The 17,945-nt window shown below is 35.8% G+C and overlaps 1 protein-coding gene and 1 long non-coding RNA gene across 2 annotated transcripts in view; both read right to left on the reverse strand.

Annotated features, from left to right (window-relative positions):
* Positions 1–17,945, reverse strand: part of LOC118823226 (M1-specific T cell receptor beta chain-like) — an 88,174-nt gene continuing 70,229 nt past the window's right edge. The window contains exons 4-8 of the mRNA XM_036592658.1: positions 4,441–4,487; positions 2,439–2,783; positions 2,204–2,215; positions 520–617; positions 1–320 (exon numbers count right to left, since the gene is read on the reverse strand). Coding sequence (XP_036448551.1) covers positions 285–320; positions 520–617; positions 2,204–2,215; positions 2,439–2,783; positions 4,441–4,487 — 538 coding nt within the window. The 3' untranslated portion in view covers positions 1–284. The remainder of the gene's footprint in view (positions 321–519; positions 618–2,203; positions 2,216–2,438; positions 2,784–4,440; positions 4,488–17,945) is intronic.
* LOC118823229 lies at positions 5,484–7,074 on the reverse strand. The gene is made up of 4 exons (XR_005008515.1): positions 7,045–7,074; positions 6,855–6,878; positions 6,600–6,703; positions 5,484–6,370 (listed from the first exon to the last, which is right to left on the reverse strand). It is a non-coding gene; the product is annotated as an uncharacterized LOC118823229 (long non-coding RNA).

Raw genomic sequence — 17,945 nt, forward strand, 5'->3', positions numbered from 1 at the left:
AAAAGTTTTGGATGATTTTATAGGTCATGAAAATAATGCAGCAAGCAATGATATACAACAGAGTCTTTCGAGTGTATTAATATAAATGTAAAAATACAATAAACAAAATTTTTAAAAAATGTGAGAATTTTTACTCTTAGTTTAAAAAAAACTAAATTATTTAGGCAGAAAACATGCTTACTTGCTTAGCTAATATCCATTAAAGCATAATAGAATGCAGATTAGTCAGGAAACAATAAAATTGTCTTATTTTGCGGCTGTTCCTCACGTTTCCTCAAATCACCTCAGGTCTCTCTCAGCAGTGACTTCTCTTTTATAGGCTGCAGGGAAAGACATTCATTAAGTACAAGAAAGAAAATGTGTTACATTTATCTGGCTGGTCTCATGATCTCTATGAATTTTTACAGGTAAAAATTGTAAAAATTAATAAATGTGCTTAATTCTCTTCTGTGCAGTATGAAGAACATGGTCATGAACCAGCAACATTATACTTGTAGCTTCATGTGTTGCAGTATTTACCTTGCATTTCCACACCAACATGGCAACAAACAGAGCGTACACCAGACTCTTGCTCAGGAACAAGAAGTAGCCAAAGCGGACTGTGGACAGCATGGTCACTAAAATCAAAACAGTTATATTTCAGGCAAGGCAAGTTTACAAATGAGTAAATACAAAGTCATTTAAAAAGGAGTACATGTAAAGGAGAACAGAAATTTAAAACAATACATTTAAAAGAGAAAGTCATTAGGTTAAAAATCTAATTACAAATTAAGTTAGAATAATTAAAAATTAAAAGCTAAATTAGGTTAAAAAAAGTGCCATCACGGAGGAGTGGGGCTAGAAGCACTAACAGTGTTATAAACTGCGCTGAAAGCTGCTCAAATAGGAATGTTTTCAGCCTGGATATAAAGGTGTCTAGTGTCGGGGCTTTTCTAATGCTCTGTCAACTGGTTCCATTTAAGAGCAGCATAGTAGCTAAATGCTGCTTCTCCATGTCTAGCCTTCACCTTCGTCAGGACTAACCGACGATCTCTGAGCGATTTATAGACCAGTAATAGTATCTTAAAGTCTGTTCTGTAACAGACTGGCAGCCAGTGTAAGTGTTTTAGAATAGGGGGATGTGTTCCCTTATTTCAGTCCTAGTGAGACTCTGGCAGCTTCATTTTAAATCATCTGAAGCTGTTTGATTGTCTTTTTGGGAGTTCACTGAGGAGACCATTACAATCATCCTGCAAGAATTAAAGGTGTGGATGAGTTTCTTCAGGTCTGCTTTAGTCAGAAAATCTCTGATCTTGTTGATGTTCTTAAGGTGATAAAAAGCTGATTTAGTAACTGCTACAACTAGTCTGTGCCTCTCATTTCTATTCACAATAAAAACTAATCTCTCTCTCTCTGTCTCTCTCTCTTTCTGTATATATGTTAGCCCCCTTTTACCCTGTTGCCTTGTTGGACCCTCACAGAGCAGGTACTATGCGGGTGGTGAATCATTCTCAGCACTGCAGTAACACTGATGTGGTGGTGGTGGTGTGTTAGTGTGTGTTGTGCTGGTCAGAGTGGATCAGACACAGCAGTGCTGCTGGAGTTTTTAAACACCTCAATGTCACTGCTGGACTAAGAATAGTCCACCAACCAAAAATATCCAGCCAACAGCATCCTGTGGGCTGTGTCCTGTGACCCCTGATGAAAGACTAGAGGATGACCAACACAAACTGTGCAGCAGCAGATGAGCTGTCATCTCTGACTTCACATCTACAAGGTGGACTGACAATGTAGGAGTGTCTAATAGAGTGGACAGTGAGTGGACACAGTGTATAAAAACTCCAGCAGCACTGCTGTGTCTAATCCACTCGTACCAGCACAACACACACTAACACACCACCACCACCATATCAGTGTTACTGCAGTGCTGAGAATGATCCACCACCCAAATAGTACCTGCTCTGTGAGGGTCCTTGGGGGTCCTGAGCACTGAAGAACACGGTAAAAGGGGGCTAACAAAGTATGCAGAGAAACAGATGGACTACAGTCTGTAATTGTAGAACTACAAAGTGCACCTATACAGTAAGTGGAGCTGATAAAATGGACACTGAGTGTAGAAACAAGGAGGTGGTCATAATGTTACGCCTGATTGGTGTATATATATCCTGGTCTGTGGGAAACATGATGCATCAGTGTTTTTAGAAAATCCAAAATTTGAGCTCACCTCGTACACCAGCTGAAAGGAAAAGAAAAAAGAGAACGTTACAATAACACTCGAATAGATGTTATATAGATATGACAGTATAGATATTTGCATTGTCTATTTGGCATCTATATCAGGAGATTATGCATTTCGGTCATGGGTTCTCATCTCCAAACTGCCCAAAGCAGTAGGCAGCCAGGCTGGAGCAGAGAAGCCTCATCCTAGATGTCATGTGGTGTGTTTGTGCACATTGTACCTTTTGGTTTCTTTAGGGTATATTGATGAAAATTGTACTTCTTCCCATCATAGAAACCAACAGTGCAGGTGAAGTTGTTCTTGAGGTCTTCCCAATCGGTTTTAGCAACACTTAGTCTACTAGAGATATTGTAAAACTTTGTTTGTGGATCTTGTAGGGCAGTGTGGTCAGTTGCAACTCCATGGTTTATGTTAATCCCATTCTTCTGCCAGTTAATCGTAATATGGTCAGGATAGAAATCATCAGCTAGGCAAACCAACGTCACTTTCTTTGGGTCATTGCAGAGCTCTTTTGGAGAAGGTGGCAGCAGGGTCACAGTGGGTGTGCTGATGGTTTTGTTGGGATCTCAAGACAAAAGAACAATGAAAAATAATCAATTTTGGAAAGATGAAATAAAAGTTCCTATTTTATTATTATTATTATTATTATTATTATTATTATATATACAATAATAACAACTCACACAATGCAGATTTTAATATTTTAAAACACACACCAAAAGGTATTTTTAGATGTTCTATTTTTCTTTATATAATATTTTATACAACAAATAGAAATTCTAAAATGATAAATGGGATAATGTCATCATCTGTTAAAAATATTTTTTCTGGCAAGTTAGCTGCCTTAAGATTTAATACCACTTTTAAAATATTCTGAACATAAGGCATTCTGCATTATAGTTTTATTGTAACTTCATGCTCAGTGCTTAATAGCTTTCTCAGTTATTCCAGAATATTCTGCCATTTTGTTCATCATTCTGGATGCATCTCAATCACCCCTAATCAGATTAATTAAATGTATTTATCTGCAACCAGATGAGATTTATCTTATTTAAAACATTGATTCCAAACTTTTGAATGGTAGTGTAAAAGACTGCATTGGCAGCATATCTGAAAAGTGACATTATATGAGGTTCTATTTGAAAGCACAGAACAGTATTCATTACCTTGAACAGATTATTTATTGCTGCATGCTGGAAGCGCTGGGTGATTACATCAGATGTAATTGACAGAAATGTAAGCTACATGAAGTGAATAAAATCATGCATTGTCTTCTAAACATTCATGCTAGCATTCATAAAACATTAATCAAATCTGGACATTTTTAAGTACCTCCTTGTATGAACTATGTGTTTTTTGTGGTCTGTATGAGTTCTCCTTATGTGATATTTATCAGGATATAATCCCCAGGCAATGATTTTTTCTGAATAGAAAGCTTCTGTTTGTATTTATTATCATTAATGGAAAAATTAAAGAGTTACCAAGTTTGAAAATTGTAAACAAGTGTTTAATTTTATATGACCTTACAAATGGAAATGTCTGTCCAGTACATAGACTTATAACAGTTTATAATCCCGTTACTATTTTAGGACCTAATGGTTTTTCCTGCACTTGTGGAAAATGAATAGAGAAACATTAAAGTCTAAGCACTACAGCTACCTTCACAAATTATTTCTTTAAGTAATCAAAAATATAATTGATTTTCTATCGGTTGTATGTTTACATCATAAGGCTTATTAAGTTACTGCATGCAAAACAATGTCAAATAACTGAGATTTTATAAAATTATAAAAGTGAAGAATTAGCAGTGGGTTCATGTATATGGGGAATTAGCAAGCAGGAAAAGCTTGACACTAATACATCGTTGCTGTCGGAAACAAAATCTTGTATCTCCAAAATGATAACTTTACAGGAGAAGGAAAAAACAAACTATATATTTAATATAAGTCAATGGAACCAGACCTTTTTCCAGGTATGTTTTGGGCCATTTCATCTTCAAATTTACACACCATGTAAAGGGCGACAGGCATTTTCAAATTATGTCAAGAACTGAAAAACATCAAAAATGGAGATGCGAGGTTTTGTTCCGGCAGCAGCGATATATATGAGTTACAATTTCATATGTTAGAGGCTACAGTCTATTTGTCATGTGTATTATACTTTTATGCAAGTGCACTTGGAATTGTCAATGAACAACTTCCAATAAACTATTATTTACTTACCGAGAACTGTTAGTTTGGTCCCATTTCCAAATTCCGCTTTTGAATAGCTAGTACACAATGATTTAACTCACGACAGAAACCAAGCAACATACTGATAACAACAATAATCCTTTTTAGGGTCTCTTATTTCAGTGACATAAGAGCTTTCAGCAGCTTTGGCACATGGGGCCCCCTCATAAGTAACTCCGAAATTAACATTAATGAAAATTATAATGACATGTGAAAATGTATTTTGTGAAACTCAGTTGCAAAGGCATTGCTAAGCTAGACTTTGATGTGTGGAACTTTGAATTCAAGTGTCTGAATGCTGCCAATGCAGGCTGGGGTAAAATGAAGTCAACATATGTATGTATATATTTGTACTCTAACTTTTCTCAAATAAATTCTATGCACCATGAATAGCTTGAATTGTGTGGCAAGAAATGACCCAGCATCATACAATAAAAACTGTTTGGGAAAATACTTACAGGATGAGGAAAGAAAGCGCTACAGTGAATGACACACAATCTCAACACTGTGAAGTTTTAAACACCCTACTCACCTAGAACTGTTAGCCTGGTCCCTGGGCCGAATTTCAGTTCAGAGAAGCTAGCACAATGACTCAAAGCCTGACATAAACTGAAACAGCGTAAAGCTATTGATGCCTATCAGCACCACAGCCATAGGGGCCCCTCAGATATTTAAGTTTGGGAAAGAAGCAGCTTCCCCATTAACAGCTTCCGCACAGAGGGGCCCTCCAGGAGGCTTCAGAACTTTAGAACAGGCAGAATCTGCTGAGACTGAGCCAAATATTTGTATTGACAAATCTTCAGGCTTGTATTTCACATTCTGTGAAATTCTCCAATAGAAATCACATACATATTCACAGTGGCAGCGGTCTGTGCCTAGATGCTGCTGTTTGTCTGTCATTCTTGCTGTTGCATTTGAGTAAACGGGGCAGTGGCACATAAATACTGGCATAAACTTTTTAAACATCCACACATAAACACATGTATAATTTGATTTAATTAATTCATTTTTAATGTAAAAACAAAACAAAACAAGAAAACAACAAGATTTCACAAGCTTTAACAATGCTTATCGCGCTAAAAGAAGAATTAAAAAAAATAAATGATTGTACATTTTGCCGCTGTAGGAACAGCTCCCTATTTAAAGGTGGGTTTTTTTTGCCATTTAATTTAAAATGTTAGCTGGCATGTACATTGTGTAAATATTCTATGACAAATGGGCCAATATGAGTCCAACAATTTGAAATAAAATCCTTTTGCATTTACTTATACTCTCAATAATAAATGTGCCACAATGTCTCTTTAAGGTAGTAGAAAAAACATGTTTGGTTCCCTAAAGAACCAGGTTTGAAGAACAGATATGGCAATACCTGAACCATAATGCAAAGATCCTATTTCACTCAAAGGTTCTGCCTAGAACCTTCACATTATGGGGAGATTATTTAATCTTTGAAAAGGTTTCTTCACATTTATCACAAAAATCCTCTGAAGTTCTCTGAAGATTTGACCATTGAAACATTTTCTAGAAGTGCATCACCTGAAAGAATCTCTTTTGCCACTCTTTTGTACTAAATGTACATATTTTTTTCCTTATTTTGAAAAGTTATCATTTTGGAGACACAACATTTTGCTCCAACAGTGACAATGTATGTGCTATTATTATTCTACAAATAGGACTTACATTTGGCTAACAAAGCTACTGATAAATCAAATGAGTACACAGTGTAACACAAAGAAGGGCAGAATTGCGAAGTACACTAGTGATGGCAAAACACAGTATACAGTATACAATAATCATGCATTTATACACAAAGCTCATCTTAAAATGGTGCCCTTCATGGATCCTCTTCTGTCACGTGACAAAATGTCAGCTCTCACTCAGGATCACATGGCTCTGATCTCCTTTATTTTGAGGTGAAACGCTGTGAAGCACAAAGCAGACCTTATACATTATCTTGTTTTGCATTTGTTCGTTCATTTAGCAAATGCACACTTATGCACAAGTGAACATTTAAAATGATTACTTTCCATTGCAGATATACTCAAATAGATAGTATGCAATGTAACATTATGTTATGTTGCATATATATCTATAATTCTATTACATTGTAATGGAATTACAGACAACAAGCATGTTCCATTCACATTTACCTGTCTTCTGATGAACACCAGGATGAAAAGGCCATACAGGAAACTTTTGATGATGAATGCTCCATAGGCTAGCATCATGGTTTTTCCTCTGGGTTCATATTTTTCTAACAAAAGAAAAAGAGGAATATTAATTGCATCATACTCCAGACAGTACAAACTCTTGGGATGCATTTGACAGTTTGGAATTTGATAAATTGATTCATATAGCAGGACCTCTGGTACACAGTGTGGTGTGGTTCCACTGATAGATCTTACCTGCTTGTTCCTCACTGTCTACACCTTAAGAAAGACACAGAAAATTACACAATTTAAAATTTTGTGTTAGCTAAAGAAAACAACAACAAACAACACACAACAACACACAACACACAACAATAATCAAATACACAACTAACAACATACAATGATGATGATAATAATAAAGAATAACAGCTATGACTCATACGTTTTGGCCCTGTTATATGATATGTGTGATATTCCTCAGTGTGTTTTTTTCACTGATAGGCTTTGTGTAGGTGACGATACACTCGATGCCTGCCCCCTTGATCCACTCTTTGTAAGAGATGCTCAATCTGCTGGTGATGCTGTATGTCTGTTGTGTGCATTTTGGGTGGCAGCGCTGTCTGTTGCGACTCCATCGGTTCGGTCTTTAGTCCACTAATTTTCCAGGACACCGTCACATGGTCAGGGTAAAATTCTTTGAGCCACACACACCAGGGTGACCCTTTTCTTCCTACACTGTTCTTTTACAGTAGGCTTTAGTATTTCGACTTTGGGTCTTGAGTTGATAACGTTAGGATCTGAAAAGGAAAGAAAATATTAGATAGAAAATATTCGTAGCTGTAAGTTTTGATTTTAGTATTTAATATTGCTGCTGTAGCACTGAGTATTTCTCTAAGAAAGGATAATCTATCTTATAATACACTCCTGTGTTATTGAATACAGTACAACACATTACTGACTGGTTTCTGACTGCACAGTTCCCTCCACAAGTAATGGCACAGTGTTGGCATTTGCTATTTTGGCTGTGTATTCGAGCTCTTTGGAAAGAATAAAAACCTGAACATGAGGCAAAGATACTGAATATCACCTTTCATTTGTTCTTTCTTTCTTCCTTTCTTTTTCTTCTTTCTTTCTTTCTTTCTTTCTTTCTTTCTTTCTTTCATATTGTCTATTTGAGCAGAAGCATTGGGAAAGTAGGATAGGTCTGTTATTTTAAAATGCTATCAAAATCTACATTTTTCTTCATCTTTTAATAAACATTAGTTGATGGTGGTCCATGTTTATTTATTGGTGCCTTCTGATCCAAAAGAAGCCAGTAAAACACATTTTTCTCAAAATATTCCCAAATAAAATTATTCTTTGCTCTTTTAAAATCACTTTTAAAGTTTGGAATTTTAACTTTATGGTACTGTTCAGCTTACCTCGTCAAAACCAAACCAAAAAGTCACACACTGCTTGCCTACATCCATGTTACACTTTTCCTCATTGCAATGTTTTTTTTTTTTCTCTCATCACCTGTCTGAGTCCACTGTTGCTCCCGCAATCCCCCAAACAGAGGTCCAGTACAACACTGATGCTAAACTTATCACTTGCAAACATGTCCACTACTGAGGAGATTGCGAGTTTGATCATTTCTTTAGCAGAGTTCAATAACACTGAGATTAATAACTGGATCATCACATTGATTTATCAGTCTACTCAGGCTTTAGGAGGAACTTCAGTGTCTGTAAAGAAGCTGTTGATTAAGTTGCTCTTTAGAGTGCATCAAACAAGTATGTTCGTTATGTTGTGCGCTGATTCTAAAATAGTTAAACAAGCAGTGATGGTGTTTCTTTTGAATATCTAAGACAAGAGGTGAAAAACCCTGATGTAGAGTGTCACTAAATGAGTCAGTTACCCTAAGAGAAAGACTGTGTCAGTGTACTTAAGGTGCTCTCAGTCATGAAGGCTCACTGTTAGAGAGTACTAATATGCTATTATGAAACCAAAATAACATCAAATGGCCTTAGACTGAAAGATGGTTGAAACTCTTTGAACAAAACAGTCCATAAAATACATTTTAGGGATCGATTAACACCTGGATTTTTGCCCTGGTGATTATCTTAGAAATAAGTGCAGTAAGTATGTGACTGATATTTTCATGTATGCAATATCAGTATAACAACCACTGGAGGTTATTCTACATGTACAAAAACATCTATTCATGATAGATGTTTTTTTTACATGTAGAGTATCAAGTGTTTTACTCATTTACTAGAGGATACTTCACCAAATGAACCCATATTAATATCTTGAGACTTAAACAAACTTGTCACCAGACTCATTATTTCTTTGGTGATTACTTATAAGAGATTAGTAAATAGTTTGAGAATGTACAGGTTCCAAAAATCTGAGACCATACTACACAAATTGCTGACAGTGCCCATGTTAAGGCTTTTGTACAAAAAGGTTGGATTTCTGTTGCACTGAAGCTTGTGTTCAGTTAGAGCCCTTTGCACAAACTTGTGGAGTCCAGCGCAAGTGCATGCTGTCATTAAAACAAAAGGTGGACATAACAAATACTAAAAATTCTGAAATTAAATGAAATGAATTAGGGAAAAAATGCAAAACAGAAGCATTTCACTAGTGGTCTCAGATTTTTGGACACTACTGTAGATGCTGATAGAAAGTTACAGTATAAATTACACAATTATTGCCATGTCAATGCTTATTTTCCAATGACAGTTAGTTTTGCTGTGCACATAATGTCTCATTATATTCATTCTGTAACCATCTATCTGATAATATACTTGCATGCTGAGCTCAACTGCTTCCTTTGCAGGAAAACCACAAGCAGCTTCCAAGAAACAGTAATGATCTTATAAATGTTTACACCAACTTACAAACCGTCTCAACTGATCCTCTAATACATTTGCAGCCTCTATATATGCACATACTCTATATCATAAAGCTCACTTAGCAGCTATTTTGAATGTACAATGTAAAAACAAATATGAATAAATTCTATGTAGCACCATAACATGAACCATGTTTCTCTGTATTGAGAAACAACCCTACAGCACAACTCTACATGACATTTTATTGTATAGGCTAAGCATATGGCAGCCTAATATTTTAATACTGTATTTTTACTAAATGTATTGCAAACTAGTGCAAGATAAATCAATGTTCTTGTTTGAGCAAAATAGTGGCTAAAAGCAGTTATAATGCCTACAATTCAAACTTGATAATCTGAGTCTTACCGAGAACAGTGAGTTTGGTCCCCTGGCCAAAGTATGCAGGTTGAGTGTTCACACAGTGCCGCAGCAACAGTAAAACACCCTACTCTGCTCTCTTCAAAAAGATGGTTCTTCAGGGGTTTTTTGGTAAAGAAAATGGTTCCATATAGAACCATGAACATTCAAAGAACCCTTTACCTCGATTAATGGGTTCTTTGCATGGTGAAAAGCGTTCTTCAGATTGATGTGGAATGTGTTGTAGATGGTTCTATATAGCACCTTTTTGAAAAGCATTCTATATAGCACCCAAAAAGGTTCTGGTATTGTTCCAAGCTTGACCTCGTACTATTAGAAGGACTCTTTTGGGTGCTATATAGATCCCTTTTAAAAAAGGTTCTACATAGAACCATCTACAGCACATTCTCCATCAATTTGAAGAATGCTCTCACCATGCAAAGAACCCTTTAAAGCATCCAGATGCTTCTTTGAATGTTCATAGTTCTATAGAGAACCATTTTCTTTACTAAAGAACCACTAAAGAACCATCTTTTTTAGGAGTGCACTTATGGCTGAACATATTCTACCACACTATACTCTATAGATCTACATTGTGATTTCACTTTACAAAATTCTGAGGCTCTAAATGCTTTGCTTGATCACCATTTTTTAATAAACACTGACTTCTAAAACCTTCATATCTTTGCTAGTGAATGAGTAACATTATTCCTCTAAGCATTAAGGAGCTGTCATACAGATGCAATTAGGATAATTTGATTTGAAAAAAAAAAAAGAAAAAAAACAAATGTTTCTAATCCTCATTCTGTAACGGACGATTAAACTCTTACCTAAGACTGTGAGTCGAGTGCCAGGACCAAACACAGCTTTATCATTGTAGCACAGAGTGCAGGGACTCAACATAATTACACCCATCTAATCACAACATGCTATCGATTTTAATATTACACATAATCCCTCCATTATCCAGTGTTCCTACACTATAGAATTTTGGGAAGTGACCGGATTATGTAGTACTGAACAATGTAATTATATAGTTCCCCCATTTCACTTCAAGAAATATATAAAATCACCATCATTCTTTCAAAACAACTGTGTACAATTGAAAACAAAGATAGTTATATAAAGGGCTAATGCTGAAATACATTATTTATATTTTATTTTAAGAATAATACATTTCTCACCTGTCACAATGAGTTTGGTGCCACTGCCAAAGTAAGCAGAGCCATAGCTGCTCACACTAATATTGTGCTACAGAGAAAACCTGCACTCACTACCTAATGTGTTAGATATAGTCAGCAAACAATCAAGAGCTCCAAGTAAACATTTTGAAGGGCATTTAAGGTATGAATGTGTAGAATAATTTCTTGCTTGTATCACTTCAGTGAGAAAAGAAGCAAGACTGGATCTGCCACCATTCAGTCTATTAGACAGTACTGAACATGTAAACTGGCTTAAGAAACATCAAGATGGTGTCTATGAACACTGGAGCCATCATTCTGCAAGTTACACTAAAATCAGCCCAGAATGTATTGCAAGGCAGCATTTTGAGTAAACAATCTCAGTTCATTTGTTGCACAAGCTATATGTATATTAAATAACTATTCCACATTACCAAAGCAATTTGCCTCTGCTATTAAACAGCTGACTGCTGATAATTAGGAATGAAGCATTTCTTACCAAGGACTGTTAATTTTGTTCCTCCACCGAAGTAAGCCTGATATCCACCAGAGGCACAGCATGCAAGTTCACTAATGAAATTACCCAGCCAGCATGTGCCATAACCCACACAACTCTATCTTTAATCCTATGCCTTATGATTTTTGTTCATGGTGTCTATCATGTCTCATATCAAATCTTTCAAGAGACCATTATTATTATGGATTATTGTGGATTTTAGCTGGCTTTTAAGAAGACATCTATTCAGATCTTCTTAAGATCTTACATGAAACATCAGAAATCACCTGAATTAAAATGTAACCCTTCAGTATCACACATTATAAAAACTGAATCAAAAATTTCTCACCTATTACTGTGAGTTTAGTTCCTCCACCAAAGTATGCTGGATCATAGTTGTCACACTGACACAAAGCTACATATGAAACCTCCACTGATCTATATAAACTACACCAAGCAGGTACAATGTTACTGCAGCAGCATTTTCGCAAGTGGTATTAAATATTATATTTGCGTTATATAATCAAAAACAAATTACAACACATAAGAGATAGAAGCAACACTATTTTGCCACATTATTTTTCATACAGGCAGACAATACTTACAAACCCTCCCAACTGATCCCCTAATGCATTTACCTGCAGAGCCTCTTATATGATTATATATGATTTGTACTTGTTCTCATTCATAAAGTTCACTCACAAAGCTCTCTTAGCAATTCTTTTGAATGTACAATGTAATTATGTTGAGTAACTGCACTCTGTGCTACAATGATAAAGCTGTGTTTGCTCCTGGCACTTGACTCACAGTCTAAAATCAACCCAGAATGTATTGCAAGGCAGCAGTTTGAGTAAACAATCTCAGTTCATTTGTTTCACAAGCTATATGTATATTAAATAACTATACAATGCATTCCAGATTACCAAAGCAATGTGCCTATGCTATTGAACAGCTGACTGCTGATAATTAGGAATGTAACATTTCTTACCAAGAACTGTTAATTTTGTTCCTCCACCAAAGTAAGCCTGAAGTCCACCAGAGGCACAGCATGCAAGTTCACTAATGAAATTACCCAGCCAGCATGTGCCATAATCTACACAACTCTATCTTTAATCCTATGCCTTATGATTTTTGTTTGTGGTGTCTATCATGTCTCAGACATCAAATCTTTCAAGAGTCCATTATTATTATGGATTATTGTGGATTTTAGCTGGCTTTTAAGAAGACATCTATTCAGATCTTCTTCAACATGTATCTCAAATTTATAAGGTCTTACATGAAACATCAGAAATCTCCTGAATGAAAATGTAACCCTTCAGTATCACACATTATAAAAACTGAATCAAATTTTTCTCACCTATTACTGTGAGTTTAGTTCCTCCACCAAAGTATGCTGGTTCATAGTTGTCACACTGATACTAAGCTACATATAAAACCTCCACTGTTCTATATAAACTACACCAAGCAGGTACAATGTTACTGCAGCAGCATTTTCACAAGCAGTACTAAATATTATATTTGTGTTACATAATCTAAAACAAATTGCAAAACATAAGAGAAGCAATACTATTTTGCCACATTATTTTTCATACAGGCAGACAATACTTACTCAAGACATAATAAATGTGCCCTTCTCTGCAAAATGTATGCAAGAAATTTGACTTTCTCTTACCTAGAACAGTGAGTTTGGTTCCACTGCCAAAGTAAGCAGGGTTGTAGTTGTTCACACTGATACTGAGCTACAGATAAAACCTGCACTACTGTCACTACCTGATCCCCTAAACATGATCAACATTCAGAAATCAGGAGCTGCTAGTAAACATGTTGAAGGCCAATTAAAACAATAATTAATGTATGTTTCCTGCTTGTAACTCTACAGTAAGAGCAGAAGTAAAGATGGATCTGCCACCATTCAGTCTACTAGACAGTAGTAAACTTCTCTAAATAGATATTGTTCAAGAACATGTAAAATTACTCAAGAAACATCCAGTGTGTTTCCACACATTTGAACTATATGTATTACATGATGCATTACCAACTACCAAAGCACTGTGCTTATACAAGCAGCTGCTTGCTATTGATTAAGAATATAGCATTTCTTACCAAGGACTGTTAACTTTGTCCCTCCACCGAAGTAAGCCTCTCTGGCCCCAGAGGCACAGCACGCAAGAGTACTAATCAAAATACCCAGGCAGCATGTGCCATAATGCATACAACTCTATTGTTATTATGGATTATTATAAATTTTAGCTGGCTAACAAGAAGACATCTATTCAAATCTCTTCAAAACACATATCTCAAATTTATATCTTCCTTCCTCAAAATGAAAAGTCTTGCGTGAAACATCAGAAATAGCCTGAATGAAAATGCAACTCAATAACATGCGTTTAAAAAACTTAATCAAGATGTTCTCACCTATTACTGTGAGTTTAGTTCCTCCACCAAAGTATGCAGGATCGTATTGTCACACTGACACTAAGCTACTGATAAAACCTCCTTTTCCCTATGAACTACACCAAGTACAATCATACCTCAGCAGCATTTTCACAAGAAGTAATAAATATTACATTCATGTCACGTTATGTGAAATGAAGTGCACTGTTTTGGAAAAAGGCATGTGGCTCAAGAACATGTAAAACAGTTCACTCCTATTGATTAGGAACATAACATTTCTTACCAAGGACTGTTAACTTTGTCCCTCCACCGAAGTAAGCCTGACCAGTCCCAGAGGCACAGCACACAAGTGCACTAATCAAATTACCCAGCCAGCATGTGCCATAATTCAAACAACTTTATGTTTTGCTTTGAGCTTTATTATTTATGTTTATGGTGCCTATCATGTCTGTAGATGTTTGTAATGTTTTTCATGTTTTTAGGATTTTCTATAACTGAGGCCTCTGCCCAGAATTACATTTTTACTAAAGATTTTCTTGGGCCTATAAGCAGACAAGATTGATTTAAATCTTGCACCTCAAGCTTATATGAAAAATTAGGAATAGTCTGAAGGACAATGTAACCCTTCAATATCATGCATACTAAAATTGCAAAAAAAAAAATGTCTTACCTATTACTGTGAGTTTAGTTCCTCCACCAAAGTATGCTGGACTGGACTGCCACACTAATACTAAGCTACTGTTAAAACCTCCACTAATCTATATAAACTATACTAAACAGGTATGACAGGACTGCTACTGCATTTTCACATTATTACATGAGGTAATAGCTATTATATTAGTATCATAGTATAAGAAAATGCAAGATGCAAATTTACTTATTTTTGTTACAGCCAGATAATACTTACTCACTGAACAAAACACATGTGCTCTTTTCTGCGATCATGCAATTTTACAATATACAAGCTATAAATTTGACTTTTTTCTTACCTAGAACAGTGAGTTTGGTCCCAGCTCCGAAGTATGCTGGAGTATTTGAGCACAGAGTTTCAAGGCTGTCTTCTAAATGTCTAACCTTCAGCTTAGAGTGTTACCCACTGGACTGCTTTATCATTTCATTGAGTTTACTCTTTGCTCTAAATCGCAGTTATATAAGCAAAACATGCAACTAAACAAACTAAGACAAGCCTAATTATTCAGAGCATCAACAGAGTGATTTGACATTTCTTACCAAGAACCGTTAGCTTTGTTCCTTCACCAAAATAAGCTGGGTTGCTTCCATAAGCACAGCACCAAGGCTCATTGAGAAAACAATTTGAATGTAATGGTCTTTGCTGAATGTCAGATCAGCTTGCATAACTGCTTGAGATTTTCTTTCTCTTAAAATAATTATCATCTGTATCTCTATCTTTCTTTCCTTATTTCTACACAGAGACAAAAAACATTACTTACCAAGTACGGTCAGTTTGGTTCCGCTGCCAAAATAGGCTTCATATTGCCACAGCATTGGGCCATCATGTCAAAAAGTGAGTCTAGACTTGTGCTCATATAACTATCAAAGCAGATATTGACTCAAGAGAGTATGGTATGGTATGAATGTTTTTAGTGTCTTACATGACTCAAAGCACAAAAAATGATATTTTTTACTGCTATAACCTCAAAGCAAGAAAGCGTTCTTACCTAAAACGGTCAGTTTTGTTCCAGCTCCAAAGTATGCTTGATAACCAGAGTCACAGCATGAGTGACTGAACTAATTTCCTAAATCTGTCTAATGCTAACGTGAAATTTTTTACACTTTGCTTTGGTGGCTCTCTTTGGTGAATAAAACCATATCTGTGTATTCCACTTCTCAAAAATGGTATGAGATCATAACTAAGACTAAGACAACTGTAAGAAGGAAAACATTCTTACCTAAAACTGTCAGTTTTGTTCCAGCTCCAAAGTATGCTGGATTGCCATAGGTCACAGTATGAGCCTTTGAGCTAATTTCTCAGATCACTCTAATGCTAATCTCAAGCACCTGGCATAATGAATTTTCTTATACACTTGCCCTGGCACTCAAGCTTTTTGTCTCTAGTAAGAAAAATCTTTTCATTGCTATCACAGCTGAGAGAAAATGCACTTTAGACAAAAACTCATAGACATATACATGTGGTATTCCTACTTAAATGGTCTAAGATTAGTACCTGAACACAAAAACACTTTCTTCACTGCCAAATACTCTACAAAACCTCTGAATTTTCAGCACCAATAAAAAACTTTAACACTGGTAAGAGTCTAAAAACTTTCTTACCTAAAACCGTCAGTTTTGTTCCAGCTCCAAAGTATGCTTGGTAAGCGTTGTCACAGCATGAGTTCATGAACTAATTTCCTAATGCTCTAATACATCTTATGAACCTTGTATCACATTTCAAACCCAATTTTGCCATTCACAAGAAAAGCTTCTGCATTTCTGTTGCAGATTTTAAAATTCACCTGAACTCTGAACAGGTTACAAGGTGAACTTACCTAAAACGGTCAGTTTTGTTCCAGCTCCAAAGTATGCTGGTTCAGCAGAGTCACAATATGCACATGTGAACAAATTTCCCAGATCTCTCTAATGCTAATCTCATGATCCTGATGTCAAATTTGAAACCCATTTGCTCTTTTGCTGAGCTTTTGCCATTCATAAGGAAAATTCCCTTATTTCTGCTAATTTAGAAATTCACAGTCAGAGACCTCAACTAGGAAAATTTCACGACCTACAAGTAACAGTTGAATTGTTTGAACTTACCTAAAACAGTAAGTTTTGTTCCAGCTCCAAAGTATGCTGGATTAGCAGAGTCACAGTATGCACATGTGGACAAATTTCCCAGATCTCTCTAATGCTAATCTCATGATCCTGATGTCAAATTTGAAACCCTTTTGCTCTTTTGCTGATTTTTTGCCATTCATAAGGAAAATTCCTGCTAATTTAGAAATTCACAGTCAGAGACCTCAACTAGGAAAATTTCACGACCTACAAGTAACAGTTGAATTGTTTGAACTTACCTAAAACAGTTAGTTTTGTTCCAGCTCCAAAGTATGCTTCACGATTGTCACAGTACGAGGGTATGGACTAATTTCCCATATCTCTCTAATGCTAATCTCATGAGCCTGGTATCAAATTTCAAACCTATTTGCTGTGACTTTGTTTATGACATTTATAAGGAAGACCTCCAGTTCTGCTATGGCTGAGCCTAAATTTTAAATTGATAATCATAGTCCTGAATCAGGCCAAATTTACAAGCTACAACTTAAGTATTGAATTATATGGACTCACCTAAAACGGTCAGTTTTGTTCCAGCTCCAAAGTATGCTTGATCACGGTTGTCACAGTATGAGAGTATGGACTAATTTCCCAGATCTCTCAAATGCTAATCTAAATTTGCTGTAACTCCCAAGATTTATGCCTTTTATAAGGAAAATCATTTCAGTTCTTTTTGTGGCTGAATGAAAATGCATTTTGGATCTAGAAATTCTTAATCATAGACCTGAACCATAAATAGGCTGCAAGCTACAAGTTAAACAATTGAATTGTTTAAACTTACCTAAAACTGTCAGTTTTGTTCCAGCTCCAAAGTAAGGTCGATCAGTAGAGTCACAGTATGAGCGTATGGACTAATTTCCCCTCTCTAATAATAATCTTATGAGCCTGATATCAAATTTTAAACCCATTTGCTGTGGTTCTCAGGATTTATGCCATTCTGCACTTTGGATTTAGAAATTTACAATCGTAGACCTGAACCATGCCAAAGATCACTAGCTACAAGTTAACAACTGAATCAGGTGAACTTACCTAAAACAGTCAGCTTTGTTCCAGCTCCAAAGTATGCTTGACCAAGATTGTCACAGTACGAGTGGGTAGACTAATTTCTCAGATCTCTATAATTCTAATCTCAATCAAATTTCAGACCAGATTTCATCACTAATAAGCCAGTTTTAATATGTGTGTCATAATTTTGAAGAACAAAAAAAAATCTTACCTAAAACTGTTAGTTTTGTTCCAGCTCCAAAGTATG

Source organism: Colossoma macropomum, unplaced genomic scaffold, assembly GCF_904425465.1.
Source record: "Colossoma macropomum unplaced genomic scaffold, Colossoma_macropomum, whole genome shotgun sequence".
NCBI lineage: Eukaryota > Metazoa > Chordata > Actinopteri > Characiformes > Serrasalmidae > Colossoma > Colossoma macropomum.